This window comes from Mytilus galloprovincialis, chromosome 8, assembly GCF_965363235.1.
Source record: "Mytilus galloprovincialis chromosome 8, xbMytGall1.hap1.1, whole genome shotgun sequence".
Taxonomy (NCBI): Eukaryota; Metazoa; Mollusca; class Bivalvia; order Mytilida; family Mytilidae; genus Mytilus; species Mytilus galloprovincialis.
The window spans coordinates 3252483-3274308 of NC_134845.1; the positions used below are offsets into that span (position 1 = coordinate 3252483).

Sequence of the window (21826 nt, forward strand, 5' to 3'; positions counted from 1 at the left end):
CTTAGAGCAATTCACTATGCTGTTGAATATTAATCCTCTCAAAAAAATGTTTGAAGAAATTTTCTTTTTTATTTATGAAATTTCAAATGAGAAAAATTGAACCCAATTTTTTTAATCACATCCCCCTTTCCCTTATTCCAAAACTAATCTCAATTAAAATTTCTAATGGAGTTTGCAACAATAACTACTCATTTAAATACATCATAAAATATTAAGATGTAAAAAAAACTGCTTGTTATCACTGAATGGTAAAGATTATTTTAATTTATCAGTTGGTAGTAAAAAGTGAATATACATTGTATATTGTATATAACAAACATTTAAGTTGATTCTGGACAAAGAAAGATAACTCCAATTAAAAAAAAATCTTGCTATTGCACAATATTTTGCAATTAGATATTTCTTGCTTACTATTCTGGACAAAGAAAGATAACTCTAATTAAAAAAAAATTGATATTTCACAATATTGTGCAATTAGATATTTCTTGCCATTGCGCAATACTGTGCAATTGAAAAGACTTGCTATTGCACAATACTTAATATAATAATTTTAGATCCTGATTTGGACCAACTTGAAAACTGGGCCCATAATAAAAAATCTAAGTACATTTTTGGATTCAGCATATCAAAGAACTTCAAGATTTCAATTTTTGTTAAAATCAGACTAAGTTTAATTTTGGACCCTTTGGACTTTAGTGTAGACCAATTTGAAAACAGGACCAAAAATGAAGAATCTACATACACAGTTAGATTTGGTATATCAAAGAACCCCATTTATTCAATTTTTGATGAAATCAAACAAAGTTTAATTTTGGACCCTGATTTGGACCAACTTGAAAACTGGGCCAATAATCAAGAATCTAAGTACATTTTTAGATTCAGCATATCAAAGAACCTAACTGATTCATTTTTTGTCAAAATCAAACTAAGTTTAATTTTGGACCCTTTGGACCTTAATGTAGACCAATTTGAAAACGGGACCAAAAGTTAAGAATCTACATACACAGTCATGACAGTTAGATTCAGCATATCAAAGAACCCCAATTATTCAATTTTGATGAAATCAAACAAAAGTTTAATTTTGGACCCTTTGGGCCCCTTATTATGTTGGGACCAAAACTCCCAAAATCAAACCCAACCTTTCTTTTATGGTCATAAACCTTGTGTTTAAATTTCATAGATTTCTATTTACTTATACTAACGTTATGGTGCGAAAACCAAGAAAAATGCTTATTTGGGTCCCTTTTTGGCCCCTAATTCCTAAACTGTTTGGACCTAAACTCCCAAAATCAATACCAACCTTTCTTTTGTGGTCATAAACCTTGTGTCAAAATTTCATAGATTTCTATTAACTTAAACTAAAGTTATAGTGCGAAAACCAAGAAAATGCTTATTTGGGCCCTTTTTGGCCCCTAATTCCTAAAATGTTGGGACCAAAACTCCCAAAATCAATACCAACCTTCCTTTTGTGGTCATAAACCTTGTGTTAAAATTTCATAGATTTCCATTCACTTTTACTAAAGTTAGAGTGCGAAAACTAAAAGTATTCGGACGCCGGACGACGACGACGACGACGACGCAGACGCCAACGTGATAGCAATATACGACGAAAATTTTTTCAAAATTTGCGGTCGTATAAAAAGGGCATTTTTCCACCAAAGGGAGATAATTTAGAACTTTTTCAATGATGTACACATTTTAAATGTCATCTGGGGCCAACACGAATTGATTGTTTTGAATTATTTTTGTACCATATGATAAAGTAACAACTACAAAAGGTAATAAATAAAATTTGTAGTGAAAAACAAATGTTTAATTTTTTCTGAAATTTTTATACCCTCGAGCCTCCTGAAGTAGATAGACCATGACTGAGGGGACGGGGCCAAATATTCTTTAAGGAAATGAGATATACTAATGTTTATACAACTGCATACAAAATATCATTGACCTACCACTAGTGGTTCCTCATAAACTGACCTAATCACGAACTAATACTTGTAAACTAAACAAAAGTTTCAGTCAAAAGACCATAACTAAGGTGGATCAGTGAACAAGGTTAAGTTTTGGTGGTGAAGTCCTTATCTCGGATACTATAAGCAATAGCTTTAGTTAATTTGGTGTATAGAAGGATTGTAGGGTGTACATGTCCAACTGGCAGGTGTCATCTGACCTTGACTTCATTTCATGGTCAGAGTTAAGTTTTAGAGTTTTGGTCTGATTTTCTCATACTGTATGCAATAGATCTACTTTATTTGGTGTATGAAATGATAAGGTGTACATGTCCAACTGGCAGGTGTAATCTCACCTTGACCTAATTTTCATGGTCCAGTGGTGAAAGTTAAGTTTTTGAGTTTTGGTCTCTCTTTCAACCATCATATGCAAAAGGTCTACTATATTTGGTGTATGGAAATATTTCATGTCTCACAGGTTTTATTTGACCTTGACCTCATTTTCACTGTTCATTGCTCAGTGTTAAGTTTTTGTGTAGAACTATATTTGTTGTATGGAAAGATTGTAAGGTGAACATGTCTGCTTGGCATGGTTCATCTGACATTGACATTATTCATGGTCCATTGGTCAATGTTTAGTTTTTCTTGGTTAACTCTGTTTCTTACAAACTCTAGGGAAAACAGTAGTATTTATTTTCCCATAGGCAAAAATACTAACATTTCTTAACTTTTCTGTACTTTATAAAGAACTCTATGCCTCTGAACACCCACAGCTGAAATACATTCACTATACATCTCTAAATTAACATCAGAAAATGGGCATGACCAATTTCCAATGAAACCGGCAAATAAAGCGTAGGGTTACCAGATATTTACATTTTTTCTGTACACAGTGAATGGGAAAAATATAAACTTTTAAAAATTCAACATAATATCATTTTTACATGTTTTCAATTTATTAGTAAAATTTTGTATACTTCAATTATCCTCTAATCAGGAAATAATTCAGTTCATTACAAATAATAAACATATCCCAATCAAATCACACCAAGTTTGTCTTTCTTTCACCGGTACACAAAAGGGCAACCTAATGCAGGGAAAGTAAATACTACCATTTTTCCTATAAGCAATAGGTAAACTATATTTAGTGTATTGAATGATTGTAAGGTGTACATGTATTTCTCCTTCGGTTTATATGACCTTGACCTCATTTTCATGTTAAGTTTATGTGATAGTTGTAGTAAAGCTTTATATTTAGGACTATCAACAAAATATCAATGGCTAGTGAAGAAGGCAAGACATTTCAGCATGTACACTCTTGTTTTATGTAATATTGTGTAAACCAGCTTTAATCAGAATCTTATACTAATCTTTTCCCCTGTCAATAGAAAAAACATTATATCAAACAAGACGACAAAATTTAAACACTTTTATTTCAATCAAAGTCACACCATTTGAGATTCAAAAGAAAAGCATTCTAATATAATAATAATAATAATAATAATAATAGTAAAACAACACATCAAGTAAATACCATCAACAAAATTTACAACTTGAATAAAACATAACAGAATAAAAATTTGCATGATTGTACTGTAAAATCCAATGATCTAACATAACTAATTATGAGAATTATTCAATAATTCTGTCTGTTTTGTATAGAAAACAAAGATTTTACATTAAATGGCATCAAAGGTCTGCTTTACAATAAATAGGTCACAGTTCCAGAATATTGATATTGGCTAAATGATTTTAAATTCAGAAATTAAAGCAATGTTTTTCATATATTGGGAAAGATTTGACGGGATATGTTTTGATAAGTAAAAAGATACATATCAAAAATTTGATAGCATTACTTGTCTTCAGTATTTCATGAAAATACAACGATTAATCTCTTATTAGCATCCATTGTCCATCCATTGTCCATTCCCCTAATCATTTACTAACTTTACAGCATCATAAGGTATGCCAGAACCAAAAGTTGTAATACCCATTGAAGCATATATTTATTTTCTCTTTCTGTTTTATCATAAACAAATAATCAAACCAATGAGTACTTATTATGCAGTTTCCTTATAACTTACTTATCTGTGATACATCATGACAATATAGACTTTAAATCAATTTATAATTAGAAAATTGTCCGTTGGTTATATGGTTGGTATCAGGCTATTCCTTGAAAGTTCTATAATGAGATCACAATCCATCTTATCAGGTTCATTCTCATCAAATAATACAAAGGATTAATAAGAACATCAAGTAATATATGGGTGGTCAGGATTTAAATTACTTGTAAGGAATAGAATACTATGTCTTTGAATACTATCTTTTTCATTTATTCTATATAAGACTAATTATGGATATTCTATTAATCTAAATTTTAATACAATCTATGTAAATGAGATAAAAATATATGAAAAAAGCAATGATTCACAGATCTTATTTACAAAACAGTACTGTAAAACATTGATACAATTTTATATCTGCTAAAAATATTATATTGAGCAATAAAGATCTTTATTTGTAAAATAAACTACTATGTTGAGATGCTTGCTTAAAAACATACAGATCTGCTATCCTATATGTAAACCCTGCATTACAGAAAACACAACAAAATAACAATTTAACAAATAAAATGAAGCTGATCGATTGCATTGAATAGACCAATTGGTTTATATTGTGGAATTTTAAAATAATTTTTAAATGACAAATGATATTTATAGGATTAACTATTTTAAACAATGGACATTGTTAAAATTAACCAAAAATTTTGTGTTAAAATGGAGTTAAATTAGTGAAACATACAACATACTGACAGCTATTTATAAAATCTAAGTAACATATCTATAACAGTCTAACAAATTGTACAATGTCAACACTGAAATAAGTTAATAAATAAAACAGAACGACCCTGTAACAGACAACATTTTAACACTGTACCACAAATGTATGAAATCTACATGATATTCAAATCTGTAAAAGGTTTATGATTTTGAACATTCCGTAAAAAGAGCTATCATATATACATTTTTTTCTGGGTCAAACTTAAATATGTATAAAAATATAACATAAAATTTCCAACATTTGTCTAATACATTGTTATTTAAATAATTACATTGTATAGTTTTAATTACAGAATGGCAAATAGACATCTGTATGTTTCACTTATTACAGAGATATCTACTTTAGGAAAAGTGGACTAACAACTGAATTATATCATGTCTATTTAATAAAAAATCTTTTATTACAAGTAAAACATTCTTAGTACACATGTACAATCGTATAATAATAACTGAAATGCACTGCCATACTTGCTCATTCTTTTTTGCTGAACATTGAATTTTCAAACTATACATTAAATAAAAAACCAAAAAACAGAAGATTTTAAATGCTATACTGTTATCTAATTTTAAATGCTGGCTAATTTGGGATTAAATGAAAATCCTTGTCACCATAATGATTTACATGTAAATAAATTACTCTGATTTCAGAAAATTTATCAATGGTTTTACTATTGTTGGAATTGAAATAAAATGGGTGTTGCAAAAATAAATCACATTTCAATTTTGATGGCATAATTTGTATGCAACATTTACTGAAATTATTTAAGGTGGTACCTAACACTACAGGGAGATAACTCTGTAAAATCAGCTAAATGTTTTAATTATGTTGTGTTGTTAAGGGAATATTAATCTTCTCAATGATCAAAATAAGTGTTTGTCAAACTGCTATATAACCAGTGTAATTTTTCTGATAAAACGGTTGGTTAAATTTTTTTTAAATTTTTATATTTTTGTCAAAGGGTCAAAGTAAGTACTTTGTCAAAATTTCTTCAAGAAAATTAAACGAGCCAAATTAATTTTAAAGTGTTGGGTACCTACCACCTTAACTCGTTGATTGTTGAATAATTGCAATAATAAATGCACACAATAATATCTTAATCTACCAAGCTTAAAATTCATAATTTGATGCTAAAATTTACACAATTATAATAGAAATTATCTAATAGATAATACATCATGTTCAGTTAAAAGATTTGTTTTCTAACAATTTGATCTTAAAAATTTCAATCTATTATGCAAATAATTTAATAAATTATGTAAATCATGATAAAATATTCTTGTCAACAAAATAATAGCAGATTTTGTCATAAGTTATTTACATAAAATGCAACTAATTAAATCTAATTTGTAGAATTTCATTTTATCTGTTCTCTAATCTTTCTCGAATCAATTCTATGTAAAATTTGAACTTTTCACAAGAGATCAATAGAAGAAATACAATGAGTACCAAGACAAAATAGGCACAACGTTCAAATTACAAAATCAACATATCAGTAATGCCACAAAGAAATTTCTAAACATATTACAGCATCAATAATCAAGTTCACACAGGAAAGTGGCTATGATGAATATCAAAATCAAAGAGAACATAAATTATGCTTGACACAACAATTAGTAGAAAACAATTGCTTTGCTTATGAGACATCTTTAACCCCTTGTATTTCAGAAGCATTGTGTATTAATATTGATACTAGTTAATATCTCGAAAGAACCAAAACATTTTGACTAAAATGTTCAACATTTGAATATTACAAGGTTTGCACTCAGTGTTTTAACTCCCCCTGTGTCTCACAAACTGTATAAATTTGGCTAGCTCAAATAAAAATATGCAGGCAGTGATTTTCCAGAGGTATTTAAAGAAACATAAATATCTACAATGAAGAATTTCTAATATCTGAGATTTTTAAAAATTTGATTCCTTTTAAAGTGAAGTCAAATCTGTTGGAATAATTCACTTAGTTTGGGCTGCCTTTTATGCTCATGGCTTTTGTGTTTATAATAAAGGATATGATGACTTGATCAGAAATTAAAATGACAAGTATTGTGTCAACAGATAAACAATGATGAAGATGAGAAACACCAAAACCATAACACCACTGCAAAAATCTGTGGCTACTGTATGAACAAATGAATTCTGATAACTAACAAAGCTGCAATGTTAATTCAACAATCTATATAAACTTCTAAAAATTTTTTTCACAGGAAGAAAAGAAATCAACCTAAAACATTTTTGTTGATTAAACAACCGTTTTGTCGAATCTAATTTCATTTTTTTTTTAGGTCAATATTCCTCTCAAATCTTCTTCCATCTACTTTATCTTGATCATTGTTGATGCACAGTATAAATTATCTCCCTTTTAGAACCTGTACGTCTGTCTTTCCTCAATCCCAGTCTACTGAATCAGGATCATCAACAGGTAAAACTATCAAACATTTCTGTATCAATGTGTTAATAGCATCTATAAAATAAAGACAAGATTTTCTTAATATAACCTTAATAATCATATAACACCATATTTTGTGAAACACAGTTTAACTAGTCTAACCCCGCCACATTTAGTATGTCCCAAGTCAAGCTTTTAAATAAGTAGGCATTTGTAGATCTATATCATATTTGTTTTCTATATTAATTAGGCTGTTAGTTTTCTTGTTTGTATTGTTTTCCATTTGACAGATCAAGGGCTTTTATCCGTGACTATGCAGTATGTGCTTAGCTCATTGTTGAAGGTCATATAACATATACAGTCGACTCTCGTTATGTCGAAGTCAGCCGGACCAGAGAAATATTTCGAGATACACGTAGTTCGACTCAAACGAACACCGGAAGTTCGACAATCTAAGGGACACAACTCTTGCTTAGCTTGGTAAAGCTAAAATAAATCCGGGTGAATATGACAAGGGGATCGATATTCTAGTATCAGATCGATGTATTTGTATGTCACAGTCTTTTATTATTATAATGACTGTTATTTTTACTTATTCAATTGTTTCAATTAAAAAAAAAATCCTATGGCTTTTCCAAGAGAGTAATTTCCAATCGACAGTTTCGTAATTCAGGTCGCTAATAGCTGACAAATTTGTTTATTCTCGGATACAAGAGATTTAAGAAAATTTTGATTTCTATTCATTTTGTTTTATCTCACTCTTTGTTTTCAAAAGAACATATAATAAGATTAAAGACGCCGTTTGAGTAGTTTTTAGGTGATCATCAACGGAAGCCATAATCCTCACTTTATACACACCCAAGCTCATTAGTGTAAATCACAAATTAATTGTTTTGTAAACAATTAAAATACTTTTTCATGAACATTAACAATTTATCACTAATTATTTATAAAAATTCTACAAAAGATAATCTTAGGAAAACACTCATAGAAATAGCATGTCATAAATCAATACAGTGGTCAGTGACCGGAAATTTAATTACACGTGTATTGTCAGATTAACTCTTCAATCCATTTAAATCCCGGATGTCATGTTTTGACATATGTGTATTAGTTCGAGATAAAAAATGATTTTTGAATGCTTTTGTTAACCTTGGGACCGTAAATTTAGTTCGACTCAACCGAAATTTCGACTCATCCAATTTCGACTCATCAGGAGTCGAATTACATACTTTTGTATGGAATAAAGTTCGGGACCACGTGAAAACTTCGACTCATCCGAAATTTCGAGTCAACCGAGTTCGAGACAACGAGAGTTAACTGTAGCTGTAAACTTCCATGTCAGTTGGTCTCTGATGAAGGAATCGTATTGGCAATCATACCATATCTTCTTTTTTTTTAAGGTGTACTCAGTTAATATTACAATAACTTTTGGGTAAATTAGCTTTAACCTAAACTTTAACCTTATACATGCAGATGATATAAAAGTAGCAATATATTTCTGTAACAGTTCCACTTACATTTTCAAACAACAATATTTTATTTATGGTGTACTGGAACTTTTTTACATAATATTTCTGTCCACCTTCATATTAAATTGGACAACTTGAATCTTCAATTGACTTTTCTATTTACAAGGCTTAACAAATATTTTTATGTCCCACCTACAATAGCAAAGGGGCATTATGTTTTCTGGTCTGTGCTCCGTTTGTTCGATCGTCTGTGCGTCCGTTCAGGTTAAAGTTTTTGGTCAAGGTAGTTTTTGATGAAGCTGAAGTCCAATCAACTTGAAACTTAGTACACTTGTTGCTTAAGATATGAGAGGGGCATTGTGTTTTCTGGTCTGTGCTCTGTTCGTTCGTCGGTCCGTTCATCCGTCTGTTCGTCTGTGCGTCTGTTCAGGTTAAAGTTTTTGGTCAAGGTAGTTTTTGATGAAGCTGAAGTCCAATCAACTTGAAACTTAGTACACTTGTTGCTTATGATATGATCTTTCTAATTTAAAAGCCAAATTAGACTATTGACCCCAATTTCACGGTCCACTGAACATATAAAATGAAAGTGGGAGTTTCAGGTTAAAGTTTTTGTTCAAGTTAGTTTTTGAAGAAATTGAAGTCCAATCAACTTGAAACTTAGTACATATGTTCTCTATAGTATAATCTTTCTAATTTTAATGCCAAATTAGATTTTTACCCAATTTCACGGTCCATGGAACATGGAAAAGGATAGTGCGAGTGGGGAATCCGTGTACTTTGGACACATTCTTGTTCTTATTGCCTTATGGGCTGATTACAGTTTCATTTTGGTTTTATCATATCTTGAACATTTGTATTTGGTTGGGGATTTTCAAATATTTTGGCCAGAAGCATAACTGAAGAGTGAAGATAAATATCTGGTTCAGTAAAATTGGTGCCATTTATGTCCTTGTATTTCATTTTTATCAAAAATATAAAATTATCAAACAGTGTTACAACTTACACATTTTTTGCTGTATAACTTTAGGTTTATTTTTCCATACAACACATACGATGTACATAACCAGTCCAAACGCTACTAATCCTAGTGCCATTAAACTTTCTCTCGTTTTCTGGTAGAAGGTCAAGGCAACTATCAGGAAACTGATGATACACAGAATTATAGGCAACAAAATAGGAAGCTGTCAAAAAATAAAACAATATTAATGACATTTTTAAAAATGTTGTGTTTGAAACCTTGAAATTATCAATATATATATATTTATCAATTACTTATACAAAATCAATTTTTGACATTTGTTTTTTACATTTTTTGTTGTAAAATTCCATGTTTGACTATAGTGACAGCAATGTTTGAAGTGGTTCAGTCATTTTCTATAATATTTACAGATTATAAATGTATCTTAACCTCAGTTATAATAGGCAATAAGTTCCTTACAGTATTTTCTGTTGTTTTTCTTTTTTGTGGATTTTAACCTAATGTTCTAATTTGATCAATTGTGGCAATGTTTGTCGGCAAGTCATGAGGCACACTATTTGATATCAAACACATTAGGAATATGCAGGCTAAGTTTGCTTCCAAATGCCTCAATGGCTTTAGAAGAGGAAATTTCTATCACAGATACTTTCTAGAGACCATATAAATCCATGACAGAAGTCAGTTCAACCAGCTGTAGCTTTTATTAGCTGTAGTTTTAGTTTTTATCAAATATTTGCATTAAAATTTCTTTCCTTTGTTTAAAAAGTGAGCTAGTAAAAATGAGACCTAGACAACTTTGTATAAATCCTTACCCTGATAGGCCTTGGTAAATCAGGTTCTTTGTATCGGAGGTAAACCTGTCCAGCAAACACCATTGTTAATACAGAGGCAAAACCAAATCCTTCCATCTCAATTAAGAAAAATATATCCCCTGTCGATGTGTAGATCAAAGTCATAATCAACTGTAGAAAATAAAACAATTACATGTTAATACAGAGGCAAAACCAAATCCTTCCATCTCAATTAGGAAAAATATATCCCCTGTCGATGTGTAGATCAAAGTCATAATCAACTGTAGAAAATAAAACAAATGTTACATTTTTTTCTGCTAGAAAAATTCATTTTCATGAATTAATGCATTGCAAAATGTTGATTGTTATCATCATAAAGGGACAGAAATGTTCTAGCTAAGCTGCAGTTTTAGTCAAATATTCACATTATCAATTGTTTCTTGTCTTCAAATTCATTTATACCAGTCAGATAGTATTTTTTAACAATATATAGACAGCATCCTTATTTAAAGTCAAATGTAGAGGCTGAGAGTCAATATCTGATACATTTTCAAATTGAACTTTCTCCTCAAGTCATCCTTTTAATTTCAAATAACTATATAAAGTTGTATTAATTTATATGTTTTGAAGTTTAGTGTGACATCCATTTTCACTGAACTAGTACACTTTATTTAGGGGCCAGTTAAGGAGCACCTCTGGGTGCAGGATTTAAGCATTGAAGACTTATCAGTGACCTTCAGCTCTTGTCTGCCCTTCATGTTTTTTTCACAACTTACAATAACTAGAAGTGATGGAGAAGGAGTCAATCTCTTCTGTTGTATCATCCCCATGAAGGCTGGCAACTGTCCTTTTGTTGACCCCACATAGAACAATCTGAAACGTCAACATATAAATTATATAAAATCAATAACTTTAATACTTTATAGTACTATCATCAAAATATCCCCCCACCACTCTCCCTGATGAATCTTCATGTTCAGATAAAGGATCAGCAGCTGAATCCTGCTTTTTAGAATATATAAATACACTTTTCATATATATTCGATCTTATTTTCTTATTTGCTATTAAGGATGTTTGCACCAAAATTCCATGGATAAAGGAGAAATTGTACTTTATTGGATATTTGATCTAGTGGTTATGATGAGGTCTGATCACATGATCTAGTGGTTATGATGAGGTCTGATCACATGATCTAGTGGTTATGATGAGGTCTGATTAGAAGCTTATAAACATTTGTACTTTGTTGAACATCTAAATTTAGTGGTTAATCTATACCAATGAATATCTTTCTAAATAATCCAAAGTAACTTTTATAAATATAGAATATCAAATCACATGTATTTTGGAAATATACTCAAGATAATAAATAGATTTCTTTGACTGACTATTAGATACTGTAAACCAACTTATTTTCGGGAGCAACTTATTTTCGCGTCTATCGCTAGTAGAAAAATAACGCAAATATAAATCGTCGCGAATATAAACTTTGATCTTTCCTTATTAAGACTACATTCAGTAAATTAGAAAATCGCGAAATTAAATAGCCGCAAAGTGTACCAGAAATGGTAATACGCAAAATACAGTATCCACGAAAATAAGTTGGTTTGCAGTAGTTAAAATTGTACATATTCATTTCATACATTGTACCTACCTAGAGAAACCAAGTGCACATCCATTCATGGTTCCACATACAGAAATGGCAATCAATACTGGCATTAACCAGGCCATAACTCCCATTGTATGTTCCCCAAAGGTCTGAAATAAAGTAAATATATAACATTATTGTTACAGCTGTCAATACTGGCATTAACCAGGCCATAACTCCCATTGTATGTTCCCCAAAGGTCTGAAATAAAGTAAATATATAACATTATTGTTACAGCTGTCAATACTGCCATTAACCAGGCCATAACTCCCATCGAATGTTCTCCAAAGGTCTGAAATAAAGTAAATATATAACATTATTGTTACAGCTGTCGATACTGCCATTAACCAGGCCTTAACTCCCATCGAATGTTCTCCAAAGGTATGAAATGTAACAGTACATACTAAACTTAATACATTGTTACTTATTGACATATTTGTATGAATTCAAATCGTTCTCAAAAAACAATGAAGTGAAGTGAGTTTAATTTTTCATATTTTAATTGTGAGACAGTTGGTTTTCTAAAAGGTTTTTGCTTCAAAAACATTAAAACATGTCAAAGTAATATTCTTTAAAATCCAAATCCATTCTCTTTGTTCATTTAAACATGGGTAGGCATTCTATTTTTCAACATCTTTCATCTTTGCATATCTTTTGATTGGGAAATATAAAAGTATGGAAATTAGGCTAATATTCTAGACATCTTTTACTTTTTTTTTTCATGTTTCTGTCACATTGGTTTATACCCTTTATGTCTATATTTATTCACTATAGATACCAACCACAGCTACAGCGGGAGATGACAACATCTGTGCCTGCGTGAGAATGGCTACGTAAGCTACATTGGCAATTAAGTAGGTTACTATGGTCACTATAACTATATATACTAACCACAGCTACAGCTGGAGATGACAACATCTGTGCTGGTGTGAGAACAGCTACATAAGCTACATTGGCGATTAAGTAGGTTACTATGACTAACACCATGGAAATCAAAATGGCCCGAGGTAGATTTCTGAAAGAAAGAAAACATGTTGTGACTATAATTCTGATCTTACTAAGAATTGAAAGTTTTCTCCCACACAAAATGGAAACTATATAAGTGACAGTTTATGATTTTATTAGTTAGTTTCTTGGCTATGGATAGTTTTTTCCATGTTCCCTGTAAAATGCATATGACTTTAAATTTTAAAATACTAATAGTTATGGCTGCCACTGCTGCCGCAAAGTAATACCTATGTCTCAAATACTGAGGTGAAGGCAAGAAAAATATAAACACTAAATAATGATCCATGTCAAGGTCAGATAAACTCCGACAGTCAGACATGTACAACTTATAATTCATTCCATACACTAATTGACCTATAACTAATCATTTACTAATGTACTGTGTATATATATTTCAGGTATCAGTCATCCTTATTATTAAAGATATAAACCTAGGAAGATGTTGACCCTCATTTATGACTGATACATTCTGGTGAGAAACAGTCTTTAGATGCTGTGACAACTGATAATAAACAGAGAAACATGGGAAAGTCACTAAAAGAGTGGCTTCTTGATTAATATGGTGCTACAACATTTAATGTATGTGAACATCAACCTCTACCGCTTATGAATTGTAAGCCTCTTCAACTCCATGTTGATCCTAATGCCACACCGGTAGCCGTCCACAAACCAGCACTTGTTCCTATCCATTGGCAGGATAAAGTTTATGCTGATCTTGAGAGGGATGTTCGCATTGGTGTACTGGTCAAGTACAAGTACAAGTAAGTCAAAACACACCTACAACTTGGTGCTCAAGAATGGTGGTAACCAGCAAGGCTGATGGCACTCCAAGGCGGACAGTAGACCTACAACCACAAAATCAACATTCTGTTCGGCAATCACATCATGTCCCAAGTCCTTTTCATCTAGCTGACCCGTGTCCCTCAAGGTATGAAAAAAACAGTGACAGACGCTTGGAATGGGTACCACTCAGTGCCTATTCGTGAAGAAGATCGCCATTTCACAACATTCATCACACCATGGGGGCGCTACAGGTTCAAAGTTGCTCCACAGGGATTCATGGCCAGCGGTGAAGCTTACAATCAACGATTTGATGCTATAATTTCAACGACAAGGTTAAATGTGTCGATGACACATGTATGTGGGCGAACTCCATTGAAGCAGCATTTTTTCAGGCATGTGAATGACTCGACCTGTGTGCTCGTAACGGCATTACATTAAACCCAAAGAAGTTTCAATTTGCTCAAGACACTGTCAATTTTGCAGGACTTACAATCACCCTAACAAACATTCGACAAGTACTAAGTTCCTAGATGCAATTAGCAACTTCCCAACACCAACTGACATTACTGGTGCAAGAGCTTGGTTTGGGCTTATAAACCAAGGAGCATATGCATTTGCCATGGCAAGACAAATGAAACCTTTTCGAGCTCTATTGAAACCATCCACAACATTCTGCTGGACAAATGAATTAGATGAAGTATTTCACAAGTCAAAAGAGATCATTATTCAGGAGATGAAGGAAGGTGTTCATCTTTTTGACCCTGCTCGTATGACATGCCTAGCTACCGACTGGTCTGTTGACGGAATTGGATTCTTTTTGATGCAGAAGTACTGTCAGTGCTCAAGTAAAACCCCTACCTGCTGTAATGACGGTTGGGAAACTATGTCTAGTTGGCAGCAGATTCACACATCCAGCAGAAAGCAGATATGCTCCTATTGAAGGTGAGGCCTTGGCTGTTGTGTATGCACTTCACCAAACACGCTACTATGTTCTTGGTTGCAAAGACCTTCTTGTTGCAACTGACCACAAGCCACTACTCCAGATTCTGAACGATCGATCACTCACAGACATCGACAACAGACAACCTCAAAGAGAAAACTTTAGGGTACAGGTTCACAATTCTTCATGTACCAGGTAGATAGAACCTTGGGCCAGATGCAGCGTCACGGTATCCTGTTGGACCACCAGATCGTCTAAACTTACCGGGGGCGGCACCTGAACTTGATTCCCTAGTTAACATGACTGCTCATTATCATGATACACGTACCAGTCTATGTCTACATACAAAGGATAATGAACTGTGTATATATATTTCAGGTATCAGTCATCCTTATTATTAAAGATATAAACCTAGGAATATGTTGACTCTCATTTAACCTAATGCTTATAGTATCTGGGATACATAGCTTAACCTTGATCACAGACCTATGTTATTAGGTGAAGGTCAAAATACCATCAGACAGACATGACGACCTTGCTTTGATTTTATATACCATGTAGTAGTTATCCTATTGTTTACAAGTGAGAAATTAAGTTTTTTTCATAAAGATTACTGCCACAATAGAGCCAAGAGAATGAAAGTGACATTAAACTTAAACAATAAGCTAATCAAACAATTTCTACAGGTGTGTTTGTGTTGTAATTTTTCAGAAGAGTTTTCCGACTGGTAAAACCTATGTATACTGGGCATGTCATGTGTAAGTAAACTTGAGTGTAATTTCTTCAGGATGAGTCTTCCAAGATTTATATAGATAAACAACTCTTTTAGCTTTGTGATGTAATTAAAATTTATAAGGGTATCATGCAGTCTTCACGCTTAACCACAAGTCCTATGGCATTGGCTTGTAAAATTCTTCTGTACAAGACATTATCCAACTAAAATTTTTAAAAAATAGAGCTTCTAGCTTGTGGACTCGAAAGTTAAATGTAAAGGCTAAGTATGATTTAATTCTTACCTGTGTGGATCTACAAGTTCTCCTACTAAAAAGTTTAAGTAACTCCTGAAATAGAATATAGAATAACATCGTACCTGTCGAAAATCATAATATCCGATACTTTATACTATTATTAATATATAAAAAGACTGATTGTTTATATTTACACCAATAACAAGTCAAATGTTAAATAATGTTTGTTTCTATTGATTAACTATGGGCTACAATGAATAAGTCTATAGTACATTTCAATCTTCACCCTGAACCACAGGCCCAGCAGCCCAGGCTTGTAAAATTGCTCTTGTGTCTGTATAAATCATATCTACAGGCCAACATAATCTAACTTAAATTGTCCAAAGATTGAGCTCTTGGCCTGTAGATTGAAAGTTCATTGTTAAAACTGACATTTGCTTATACAAATGTTTCTAAATTTGCTTATACAAATATTTCTTATTGGTAAAAAAAATTAACTATTGACATGTGGATAATGGCATACATAGCTTTCCTTGCATTTCATTACACATATATATATTACACATGTATAAAATTGAGAATGGAAAACATGTATGTATGCACAACTGTTATATTGAACATGTTAAATTCATCCAACAATAAATTAATCAATAGTACTGTTAGGTTTAATTTAAATGATTTTCTCTCTCTCTCTCTCTCTCTCTCTCTCTCTCTCTCTCTCTCTCTCTCTCTCTCTCTCTCTCTCTCTCTCCCAATTTTGTACATGTGAATCAATGTGTTTAACCTTTCTTTTTTTTCAGAAGTTATATTACAAATCTGACTAAAAATAGAAATATATAATATATAATAAATTTGTTGAGGCAGATATATCAAAAACATTCATTTATAACATCATACTAGACATCCAATCCAAATGTCAAAAGTTCATGTGAAAAGTTCATGTCAAAAGTTCATGTCAAAAGTTCATGTCAAAAGTTCAGGTGAAAAGTTCATGTGAAAATGACTTGTAATCCAGATTAAATCCAACAATAAAATACCATGTTGTAAATATATATAAATCTACAGAGCATTGTTATAAACACAAACTAAATACAAGTCATTTAAATAAGACCTACAACTTTTTATCAACAAATATATGATTTACTTTAGTTCACAAGGGTTACAGAATCAACTTACTTTCAAAGTTTCAAAATTAATTCAATGTACAGTTCTAACAATATTCATATTGCACATTTCTTTTTTTTTTTTTTTTTTTTTTTTTTAAATATTATGGGAAGCAGTTTTTATATAGGCTTTTCCTTCATGACTTTAATTAAACAATCAATGACTGCAGAAGCTTTACTCAAATTTGTTTGGGGATGCAATATATAGAGATCACAAATTTAGATATAATCCATGCGACTTATTGATTCTTAGAATAAATTAGTTTTTCTAAAAAAATTTCATTTTATATTTGCTCCAAGATACTTTTATAGCTATTTTTTTCCCAATTTCTTAAAATAAAATTTAAATGTTGGTGTGCTTTGTGCCATCTCTGATGAGTTTTTTCTGAACTGATTTTTGTTGCTTGTTCTTATGTTTTACAACCACAAACATGTTTAACACTACGACATGTGCCTGTTCCAAGTTGGAGACAATTATTCATTAGACATGTTAGATGTTGTAGGTTGCTGTCTGCCACATTATGTTTTAGCATAAACCAAGCTATCTTATTTGTTTTCATGGTTTTCAATTATTTTGTTATTTTGAAATTTTTGAACTCAGACTGTGTTCCTTTTTTAACACTCAAATAGCTATTGGAAGTACAAAATGTACCTACTTTGAAGTAATAATTGTCGTCTTAATAATTTAACTTCATTATCAGGGATTGAAGTAAAAATTTTGGCATGGTAGCCCAAAGCTTAAATTTTGGTAGCCACTAAAAAATATAGTTCTATACAAGAAAAGCAGAAGTTTTAGTAGCCCACACCAAATTTAAGGGGTCATAACCATGTGGGCCCCTCAAACACGAATATAATATAGACATAAATGAAAATTACCATCCACTGTATGCCCAGAATCCAGAATAGAATGATATAGCTATAGCTCCTGCACTGAAATCACTTCCTTCAAATGGATTCTTAAAATTCTCAGTTTCACCTGAAAAATGACAGTATTACAGAACTTTACACAAGAAATGTACATAAACAAATGCACAAGAACAACCATGTACAATTATATGAGACTCACTTCCATTCATGAAACTCCTTAACTTTTTATTTCTTTACTATAACCCTGGCTTAAATTTTTGATCTAATGCATCTCTGCACCCAACCAAGATTGACCAATTTTTTTAGAGTTTAATCCCATTTTAAGCACTGTAGGCTATATCATAGTAATAATAGCGGCAAGTTTTCATAGATGTATGTAACCAGATAGAATCATGTACCTTGGCGGGTAAACTGATGCTCATAGTCAGTTAAGAATTGAGTTAAATGTTCAAAAGCACATGCTATTAGGGGACTTATATAGATATACAACTCGTCTAAACATCAACCCAACAATGTTAGATCTGTACATTTGCTTTTGCAAATTTTTCCGACGTAGTCGGTATAGTTTCGGTTTGTGCCCTTAGAACTTAACGACGCTTAACTATGGCAACAGAATATGCATGCTCGAAAATCCTTTCTGTGATTGGACAAGATGCTGTCATGGTGGTTAATTTGGTTGTGTTTGAAAAAAATTCTCGTTAATTATATCGTGATGGAAAGCAAGTGAAAAACTATAAATATTTGAACTAGATCTTACAAAGATTTATATTTTTGTTAAAATAATTGTTTCTCCAATAGCTCTTTACAACCATGACAGCTGTTTATTCGGGACAATTATATAATTTTTAATGTAAACTTTGTTGTACGAACGTACATGACTTTTAGAACGCACATACGCATGTGAGATTTCCGCGGGGTTTTGGTGAATGTAAACAGAAGCCGTCTATACCACACGACCACCTGGGCTTCATAAAAAATGAAGCTTTTGGTGGCCGGGTGTTACCTTTCCACGTTAGTTTTAATCTAGCGTCGTACTATAGTACATGATATATAAGGCATGGAGATGTTATTTTTACAGATCAGCTAAATTATCTATAGTAAAGGATCCTACAAATTAATGTAAGATACAGTCACAGAAAATAATTATATTTATAAGTACGTCTGAGCCAGTGACAACTCTACAGTGCAGGCATTTTGGTGTCACAATATCTCAGTAGCATGGACTCGAATCCCGGCGAGGGAAGAACAAAAAATTTGCGAAAGCAAATTTACTGAAATACAGATCTAACATTGTTGGGTTGATTTTTAGACTAGTTGTATATACTTAATGTACACAGCCATGTATCACCATCACTGCTGGTGATTGGATGGATAAATCTGTTCTAGAGTTGTCACAGGCTCAGATGTACTTACATGACTTAATATATATACTATTATTACTACTTTGACTTTGAGATGAAGTACAACAATTTAAGTGCAGTACATTTGCTTTCTGTTTTGTCAATCATATTGAGTTTCAATAATGAATGCAACATTTTGTGCAACAAAATCTATCTTTTATATTAAATTATTTAAATTAAATTATTTTTATATTGTGTTGTAAAATGATGCCCTTTATGGGTTCTTGATTAGATTAATAAAATTCTTATCTATCTTTATCTTATTAAAAGTTTCATTCATCATCTGAATTTCAATTAACTAATACATCAGGCTGTTACAATGTATCTACATACGGCTGAATACAAATCAATAGGTCTGTAGGTTATCAATGGAGCCACGTCCTACATTTGTATTTAAGAATATAATAAATCTATATACAATATAGCCCAACCTGTAAGACTACATAGTTGTACAGATTTAGAATACTTTATTTAGAAAAAATTAATTGAGTTGTCTAATCTCTAAACAAAAAGTAACATTTTATTTAATCTATTAACTTTTTAAGTATTGCATTTATCTGGGAAATCAGGAATTTATTGTTAAGAGTCTCATTTAAATAGGTAACAAAAATTTTAAGAAGTTTACCAGAGAACGTAATCTACTTAAAGAAAGAACCCTTTCAGATTATTATTATGTGGTATAAATGTAATCTTAATATGGTTTGAATAGCTTCTTGCATTTGGGAGGAGAAACAACAACGTAAAATATCAACTTAAAGAGCATATGAATTTTAAAAAGTTGTTTGCTTTAATTGACATATTTATCAAGGTTTTTTTTAGACAGGCTCTGTATAAACCAGTAAACTTTAGATCAACTCTTGTAGAAGTGAATTACTAGGAGCAGGTAAACTTACGGAGAGAGGAAGATGTTAATTTGAACTGGCCCTATGGTACTTATGACAACCACTGCTACCAGTTAGTACTCACCTAATCCTATGATGTAGTAGAAGCCTATAACAATGACTGTTAGCAAGGCTATAAGTTTGCTGGCAGTAATGACAACTTGGACTTTTGTGGCCCATTTGGTATTCCAACAATTAATGGCTACTAATAAAGCTGAAAGAATAAATTCAGAGTACTGTTATGTTAACATACATGAACATTGTTGTATGAGAACATTTTTAAATTGAATTATTTGTCCATCAATTTACCAAATGTTGGTTGTTAAATAACTAAATCAAGACTAAGTAACTAACAGGCTATTATTTGAACTTGAAATTATTATTAATTATGGAATTTGCATAATTTCTTGTGTTTAAAATTTTTAATAAATTCCATGTTTATTTGGTATTATAATCTTTTGAGCGGTTAATAACACTTTCCATACAATATATTTTGGTTAGATAGTGTTGTGGGCGGCACAGTACATTCAATTGAAAAAATACTATTTTCTTTGTAATAGAAAGTGTTGTGCGCAGCACAGAACAATTCAGTACAGAATAAACATGGACTTTTTATTAAAAAATTCAATAACAAGAAATCAAGCAAATTCCATAATTAAAAATAATTCTAAGTTCAAATAATAGCCTGTTAACTGCATTTTTCATCCACATTATAAGTATCACCAAAGTTTGTACTGACATGAGAAACAATATGGGTTCTACTTGTGGAGCAGGATCTGCTTCCCTTCTGCAGCACCTTAAATCATTCCCGAGGTTTGCTGGTGAATTAGTTGTTGCTCATGTATGTTGTGTTTGTATACTGTTGGGTTTTTTTTGGCAATGTGTCAAAGAGACAACTTGACCAAGGAGCAGAAAAAAGCCAAAGGTCAACAATGTGTCTTCAAGTTCAACATACAGAGATCATTTTGCATACAGTGTATCATTGCATAGACACCTATCTTTTGTTAATCTAACTATTGTTAATTTTTGCTGCCCTCTACTCGAGATGACTTTTGGTGATGTGTGTCATTGGTTTGTGCCATCAATTGTATTTATATACCCGATATATACTTTTACACAAATGTGTTCCAAGTTTCTCAATCCCTGTCTTTTCAACAACTTGCGTTTACATAAAAAAAAAATATAATAGAAATTTCTTTATTTTCTTACCCTTGCTTTATAACCAAAATATCTTTGAATTTAGGTCAAGTTCATAACAAATCATTTCAGTACTGTTTAACTTTATTTGGAACCAAAACAAAACATTGTAAACTTGAACGGATTTATTTGACAGGATTTAAAGGTCTTTTATATTGTAAACTTGGTCAGGCTGAAAACCAAAACAAAATAAGATCTCCTGGCCAATAGCCCATATTAAAATACACCTCAACGAAGAAATATTATTGTATTACAGTATAAACATTTTATAGTAAATATTTGGTTAACAAGCATATCATGAGAATGATGAAATCTTAGTCCTCTATACCTTGCAATGAATGGTCATTGTTTTGATAAGATATGCCTTATTAAGGACAACTGTCAGGTCAAGTAGCTATGGAGATCATTGACACCCCCAAAATAACAAATGACCACATTTCTCTACACTTCATGATCAGTGGGTCAAGCTGTCAAGGAACAATATTTATTACTGTGAAAGAGTCAATAATGGTAGTGTGTTTATCTCTGATATTTTGAATAACATTTACTTATATT

The 21826-nt window shown here is 31.6% G+C and overlaps 1 protein-coding gene and 1 long non-coding RNA gene across 3 annotated transcripts in view; one reads left to right on the forward strand and one right to left on the reverse strand.

Annotated features, from left to right (window-relative positions):
- Nucleotides 1-1857: 1857 nt before the first annotated feature.
- On the forward strand, nt 1858-3769 carry LOC143084885 (uncharacterized). The gene is made up of 2 exons (XR_012981197.1): nt 1858-3116; nt 3185-3769. It is a non-coding gene; the product is annotated as an uncharacterized LOC143084885 (long non-coding RNA).
- A 3250-nt stretch (nt 3770-7019) lies between these two features.
- LOC143084886 (large neutral amino acids transporter small subunit 1-like) overlaps nt 7020-21826 on the reverse strand; it is a 34363-nt gene continuing 19556 nt past the window's right edge. For both annotated transcript variants that reach the window (XM_076260943.1, XM_076260942.1), the window contains exons 2-10: nt 20160-20288; nt 17803-17902; nt 15812-15856; nt 12956-13079; nt 12071-12174; nt 11195-11291; nt 10440-10589; nt 9652-9829; nt 7020-7251 (exon numbers count right to left, since the gene is read on the reverse strand). In XM_076260943.1, the coding sequence (XP_076117058.1) occupies nt 7175-7251; nt 9652-9829; nt 10440-10589; nt 11195-11291; nt 12071-12174; nt 12956-13079; nt 15812-15856; nt 17803-17902; nt 20160-20288 (1004 nt within the window). In that variant the 3' untranslated portion in view covers nt 7020-7174. The remainder of the gene's footprint in view (nt 7252-9651; nt 9830-10439; nt 10590-11194; nt 11292-12070; nt 12175-12955; nt 13080-15811; nt 15857-17802; nt 17903-20159; nt 20289-21826) is intronic.